Raw genomic sequence first — 7,481 nt, 5'->3', positions numbered from 1 at the left:
CCACTCTCAACACTTGAGTGTAGATAAGACAGGCCCTGGCACTTAGTATCTCATTCATTTGCTCCGGGCTTTACCCGTCCACAGCAAAGACCTAGATGCTCTTCACCGAAAAATGTACAACTAAGGAGTTTTTGATAAAGCTTCTGATAAATGTTGGGAGTAATATTAAGATCTGTCAGAAAAGTATGCCAGATCACAGTTTAAAGGATATTGATATAATGCCATACTGTGCAATAAATAAAAAACAATTAAGAGAAAAATAGAATGAACTTGAGAAACTCACTGAATTTGAAAAATAGGCTTTATTTTAACCAGTGGTATTGTTTGACATTCTATATGGCATAACTGATTACAGCCAAGTTCATGACTACAAATAAAATAGCAATTTCCCTCATTCTCTCTTTTGTTTTCTGTTCAGAGAAGTCAGGAGATGGGAGCATTATGCTCAGAAACCGAAGAGCTCTTCCGAGATCTCCAGTGTAGAGTCCAGGCTTCCGGAGCATGCAGCCTCCTAACACGTATGTGGTCACATGTGCAAAGACCTTTATTAAAAAATATTTAGAGCAGTATTTCTGTAGGAAATCACACTAGCATTTACAACCAAACATGGCTGATAAAACTGATCTTGCTGTGGATGGTGAGGATTTGAACTGCAATAAAGGAGGAGAGGCCTTTACGTTTGCTTTCCTTGAAAGGGAGAGAGTGCCAGCTGAGAGGGAATCACCATCAGTCTGCCTCCTTCCTTCTTGCTCCAGTTGACTCAGGGGGTCCACCCTGGCCCTCTGGAGTACATGTATCACTGCACTGACTGAGAAATGGGAACACCTTGGCCCAAATACAAGATTCTGTCACACAGCCAACACTGGAAGTGACTTTATACTTCCTTATTACACAAAAGGCTTAAGTATATGAGCCCTCATGAAGAACAAAATGCCTGAAATTCAGAAAGTTATGAAAACAACTCTTCTCCACCCCTGAGGATATGTCATCTTTATAAAGTTGCAAATACAAAATATTAAAATAATTTGCCCTTTCTCCCCATCAAAAGGAATCACATTCTCAAAGGATTCCTGCGATATACAAAATTCTGAAACAAAATTTATTTTTCCCCAAACCAAGAAGTCAATGTTAAGCTGCCAAGAAGACCCTTTTCCATAGAAGAGTGGAAAAGACACCTTGTTACTTTTTTTTTTCTTTTTAAAGTAACCATATTTAGAGAAAGATAGCAAAAGGAGTTTCTGGCCTCACTAGCTTTAATATTTTACTTTGATTTTCAGCATTTCTTAGCGTTAGTTATTGGGAGTGAAGAGAATAACTTGTTTCCAAAGTTTGGGATATTCCTGGGAAAAGCCCTGATCTTTCCCATGATAGCTCCCCAAAAATAGTTTGTTGAAAACAGATGGCATGAGTGAAAATGCTATACATCCATCTGTTCCTCTTTTCATGGTTTTCACATCAAAAGCACCTGAAGTATCAATTGTGTTCAACACATAACAGCACTAGGGGCTCAAGAGAGGATGATGTCACTTGCCATAACATCAGCTGAGGTGACATGGGATCTAAACTACCCAAGAAGTCTTCACTGGCAAACCTGCCTGACACCAGGGCCTCCTGAAGACAGCAGGACAAGCAGCTGTGCATGCTCAAATAGCAAGACGTGCAAAACACATCCTCACTCTGCTAGAAATAAAGAGTACACGGGAAGTACATGACATCAAGAACCTGCTTCTGACTACTGGGGCAGATATTCAAGAAACCTCTGCACCGAACGTGAAGGGTAAGCAGAGAAATGGCAACACCTGGGGGTGAGGGAGAACGAGAGACGCACATATACGCATGCGCTCACATGCACATATGGTTGCCTCTGAAGGCTGCCTGGTTACTCCAGGCCCACAAGCAGCCGTCCAATAGCCCTCTCGACTTGCCAGGCTCAGAACTTCAGCAGCTGCAGTCTTTTAGCTATCTACACTTTCTTCTCTCCTCTTAAGGCACAAACATATTTACAGTTTCAAATACATCTGTCAAGTTCTGAGAACCATACTAAGCAAGTTAATCACAGGCTAGTGCACAGAAGCTGGTTGGTCCTTTTTGGCTGTACGCGTCACTGAAGGATGGCGCCAGGTCTGAGGCAGCCAGAAGATGTGGGCCTTCTCTCCATGCCACTGTGGGATGTTGTCAAAGTCTACACCCCACCGTCAAGGTGGGGTTCCAGGAGGAGTCAAAGTGGCAAACGCAGGACTGGGACTGGGGACATTTCATATTTTTTTTACTTTGCATTGAACATATCCCTAAAAAGACAGCAGCTCTTGTCTGCCTGAGCTGACTCTCAGAAAGAAGAGCAAGGTGGAGGCTGCCCTGGAGCATCCACAACCTCATGTAAAGTCACTGTGATCATAGTTTGCTCATATTGTCTTACCCTCCCACAAAGACAGACACACACATGCACACACACTAACGCACGCACACACACCCCCTTCCACCATGGAGGAAATCTCTGCAACAAGAGGCACTTGAATGATATTTGGAGAGTTCCCGTGAAAAGGCCTTCCCCTCACAGTGAAGTGGGATCAACGGAACAGAAACCAGGTGCTCAGGACTCCATCTCTTCTTGGTCAAGGGGTGGTGGCACAAAGCTGATGACTTCGTCATACGTCAGACCTAGAAATTGGGAAGGAAAAGTAAGATGTGAGACTTCAGGCTATTCTCTTTGCTGGCAAGCACTCTGACTTGAGCTCTAAGCTCAAGATCTTTCGTCCTTGTCCAGGTAGTGGTATGATGGGCTACCTCAATGCTTGTATGTAATAAATATCCTAATGGAACATGTGGTCACACAGAAGTTCAAGGAGACATAGAAAAGAACCATTTTTTTTCTGTTTTTCATTGCTGAGTGCCTCTTTAAAGCTTTCTATGGATGTGCTCAAGAATAAAAGAGCACTCTCACAAGCTACAGCCACAGATGGTCTTGACTCTTTGGATGTAACTGTTCTGAACTTATGTTTATGGAAAGAATATGGGACTGGACACAGGATACATGGGTTCCATTCCTGGCTATGTCTCTAACTAGTTCTAAGTTAACTGATAAGACATAAATTCTCTTTGCCCCGGTTCTACTAATTGTTAAACTGTAAAAAAATCCTATTCTTTACTTAGCTCAGAGAAATGTAAATGCAAAGACTCCGAAAACCTCAAATCTCCATGCAAGCTCCTATGTGAGGGGCTGTGCATAAAATCGAACCAGATATAAGTATCTCAAAGGTCCAGAGAGTATCATTGTCTTCGACAGTTTCCACCAGAGAACATATTCATTCTGCATTAGAGACCTCAACTACAAGTGTTAGCAAGTTGATTATGACCATTCGGAGTTGTCTTCCCATTGCTTTTGGTTAGTGATTCAAGATGTTAATCCTCCCCTTAGGACTTACTTTTCCACTCATCTATAAGGAGGTCCCTGCTTTCAAAGGACTGATCGTAAGGATCGGCCACTGGTTCATCATCAGGATCATGGTACTGAGCAAAGTAGGCATGTGCCAGGGCTTGGGCTGCTGTAATTCTCTTGTCTGAGTCCAATACAAGCATCTTCTCCAGCAAGTCGACAGCTATCAGTGCCATAGATGGGAAGAAAAACAGTTTTTAACATGCTACCAAAAATGATGCCTCATTAAGTAAACAGTTTTGACCCTTCATATCCAAACAAAGAATTCTCCTCCAAAATGTCTACTCTAGGATATATTAGCCCTTTTCTCATGTGTATAGAGCTGTATTTTGTATGTCTTCAAAATTTTTATTTTTTGATTCTGGGGTACATGTGCATGGTTGTCACATGGGTCTTATCACAGACTGATGGGGACTGGGCTTCTAGTGGACCCGATATTTTTCTATCCTTGCCCTCCTCCTGTATTTTGTATTTTTAAAGAATATGTTACTAAAGAAGAATTTTTTTAATGACTGGGATTCTGTCTCAACAGGCTTTTGTGGAATGTCAATGTCAAACTGCTACCAGTGTAGTCAAGCTGTGTTAAAACAAAAGCCTACAGCTAAAGTAATCTAGAATAGGTAGGCAGGGCTGTTTTTGTGTTATTTTATTTTATTTTTTGTCCTCCTTCACTGTTTATTTACTAACATAAGGCAAATAAATGTTCATCAAACAGATCTTCAAACAGGGAATGAACTGGGGGCTTTACATGGTGATGAGGGTGAGACGTGGTATTTAAATCAAAGGGAATTTTATTTTTAAAGATTTCACTATGAAAAATTTCAAATATGCAGAAACAGTAAAGTAAAAACAATGGTAAAGCGAATATTCATATGCCCAGCATACAGATTCAACACTTAACGTTTTTATATTTCTTTATTTCTATGTATTTTTTCTGACATGACACTTTACCCTCCCCAATTATTTCAACACAAAAACATCTTCCTATATAATCATAATATCAGTTATCATCTCTGACAATTTCTAAATATCATCTAAAATCCAATTCATGTTAAAATTTCTCCAATGTTGTCTTTTAGAACTAGTTTGTTCAAACCAGGATTTAATTAGGAGCCTGCACTGCAACTAAATGGATTTCTTTAGTCTCTCGTAGTCTATAGAATAATCTCCCTACTTCTAAGCCCTGTTCTTTCCCGATTTTGATCTAAAGAGACCCTCTGGCTGTCCTGAGAATGGGCATTTCTAGGGATGTGTCCGATTTTGCTGCTTCTGCTGTCATATGTCTATACCCTGCTTTCTGCTAACCCCTGTACTTCCCCAAAACCAGAAGTTAGGTCAAAAATTTTGTTAATAATCAGGTTAAACATTTTTGGCAAAAATACAGATGATGCTGTGTATGTGACAGTGTATTCAGGCCATCTGTCCCACTACTAATGAGCTAAAATTGATCACTGGGTTAAGACGTTTCCCCTTTGAACAAACCAAGTGATCTGTGGGATATTTTGGTATCAGGTAAATATCTGTTCCTTTCACTTATGGTTTTTTGCATTCAATGGGTTTCCATCCCAAAAGCAATTATTTCATAAGGGGTTACAAAATGGTGATTTTTCTTTCTTTCTTTCTTTTTTTTAAAGACGGGGTTTCACCATGTTGGTCAGGCTGGTCTTGAACTCCTGACGTCAGGTGATCCGCCTACTTTGGCCTCCAAGGATCACGCCTTGATCCGCCTTGCTTGGATTACAGGCATGAGCCACCGCGCCCGGCCTCAAAATGGTGATTTTTCTTTTTCTTTTCTTTTCTTTTTTTTTTTTTTTGAGACAGAGTTTCACTCTTGTTACCCAGGCTGGAGTGCAATGGCGCCATCTCGGCTCACCGCAACCTCTGCCTCCTGGGTTCAGGCAATTCTCCTGCCTCAGCCTCCTGAGTAGCTGGGATTACAGGCACGCGCCACGATGCCCAGCTAATTTTTTGTATTTTTAGTAGAGACGAGGTTTCACCATGTGACCAGGATGGTCTCGATCTCTTGACCTCGTGATCCACCCGCCTCGGCCTCCCAAAGTGCTGCGATTACAGGCGTGAGCCACCGCGCCCGGCCAAAATGGTGATTTTTCTAACTCTATCTTTCAAATGAGTATGTTTTGTGTTTCAGCATGGCAACACTTGGGAGGATAAATACTGCCACATAACCAGTTATCACTATGGTGAAACAGGCTTTTGAGACTTTGCAAATTATAAATGTGGAGGGGGTGGGGGTGAGTAGTGAAGAAGACAGCTTCCTAAAGAGGTCTACTGCTATGTACACCGGAGGCCGTAAAACACCCCTGTTCCGCAGCTTGAATTCCAGAGTAAGTCATTGGAGAAATATGGGCTTCAGGAGGATACAGAAACAAAGTGAATATTCATGTGTCAATTCAAGCTCATAAGTTTACACTTTAGAGTACTAGGTGAATGCTTGGAGACTGTGTGTGTGTGTGTGTGTGTGTGTGTGTGTCTACACACACACACACATGAATATATATTCTTCTGATGGTCTTCTCAGAAAAAGAAACCTTATCAGCTGTTGACTTTATAATTAAACACAGATTATATGACAAGTCTCTGCCACCCCTAGGGAAAAAAGTACCATATTCTTATAACCAATAAGGTCAGGGGTAAGAAAAAGATTCCTCAAAGATCTTATTAGATGGGCATGGTGGTTTTTACCTGTAGTCTCAGCTACTTGGGATAGGGAAGAGGAAGGATCACTTGAACCTAAGAGGTTGAGGTTATAGTGAACTATAACTGTGCTACTGTACTCCAACCTGGGTGACAGAATGAGATGCCATTTCTTAAAAAACAAAAACAAAAACAAAACAAAAAAGATCTTGACAGATAAATATATACACTAACATCCATCAAGGGGTAATATAAGTTTTAATTCATGTTTTGGGAATAGCAGTGAAACAAAGTCAGTGGCTGACAAAATAGAGCTGTTAATATTTATATTGCTGACATGCTCCTGCTCAGTTAACATGCTGGGCACGAGCTGGTGATAGCAGCACTGTGCTCCATCTGCCCAGCAAGGGAAGCCTCATTATATGACATCACTGTTTGGCAATGGGCTGTAAGGCACATTTAAATGCTGAGAAGTACAGTGCTGAGCACCAGATGGACCAAAACCTCCATTCAACTCATTAGCAAAGTGGTATCCAGTTCTTTTGGAAGTTTAAACGTCATGATTTCAAAGAATGGGAAGACCTATCAGGACGTATGTGACCTAAATAAGCTGCTGGAACACAAATATCTCCCCTCTCCCCCCAAAAAATGAATTAACAAATCTTTTTGAGTCTGTTAACAGGGTGTCAGTGAGTACTGCCATGTTTAAAACTTAGGGGTTATAAATTGAAACAAATTCAGAACAGAATGGCAGACAACAGCTAACAAAACATCTTTTCCCAAAATCCTGTAGTAATTATGGCTCAAAGAGAGCTTCTCATAGATCCTTGAATTAGATAACAGAGCTCAAATAAATCACACAAAGCCAAGGAGAGCATGCCGGGGCAGATGCAAACCTAAACCAATCTCAGTAGAATCCTACCTACTCCTGATGAGACTGTGGATTCATCCTTGGGCAGGAGAGCGACCCTGCTGAGATATGACATACTCTCCGTCTCTGAGGCTGACAAGAACTCATCCACAACTGCCCAATATTTCAAAGAGCATGAGCATCTCTGCTATTATAAGAATTATCACAGCGACACTAAAATTCCTCTCCATAATCACTATGGGTGAAGTACTTAAAAAGGTAAAATCACCTAGCCTTCACCCCAACTTCTAAAGAGGTTAGCATGGCTGTCAGCTCTCAAAAAGATAAAACTAAACCTGAAGCATAGCTGCCAAGACCCTTAAGCAGAGAGATGATCCACACAGATGTAAAGAACTGCAGTGAGATTTTAAAACATGCCACACAATACAATCTTCAGAAAAGTGAGAAGGCGGATTATACCCATTATCATAGCATAGCTCCTTTCCCTATTGCAGGGAGGTCCCGGTCTGATCCTTCTGTGTC

At 41.2% G+C, this 7,481-nt stretch overlaps 1 protein-coding gene across 3 annotated transcripts in view; it reads right to left on the bottom strand.

Moving 5' to 3' along the window:
* Positions 1-283: 283 nt before the first annotated feature.
* Positions 284-7,481, bottom strand: part of MAPK14 (mitogen-activated protein kinase 14) — an 86,075-nt gene continuing 78,877 nt past the window's right edge. For 2 of the 3 annotated variants that reach the window (XM_010334079.3, XM_010334078.3), the window contains exons 11-12: positions 3,423-3,596; positions 284-2,658 (exon numbers count right to left, since the gene is read on the bottom strand). In XM_010334079.3, coding sequence (XP_010332381.1) covers positions 2,591-2,658; positions 3,423-3,596 — 242 coding nt within the window. In that variant the 3' untranslated portion in view covers positions 284-2,590. The remainder of the gene's footprint in view (positions 2,659-3,422; positions 3,597-7,481) is intronic. The other variant, XM_074397969.1, reaches the window with a different exon arrangement.

This window comes from Saimiri boliviensis, chromosome 4, assembly GCF_048565385.1.
Source record: "Saimiri boliviensis isolate mSaiBol1 chromosome 4, mSaiBol1.pri, whole genome shotgun sequence".
Classification (NCBI taxonomy): Eukaryota; Metazoa; Chordata; class Mammalia; order Primates; family Cebidae; genus Saimiri; species Saimiri boliviensis.
Note: the sequence above shows the minus strand (reverse complement) of the source record. Positions and strands in the feature narration are given on the sequence as shown.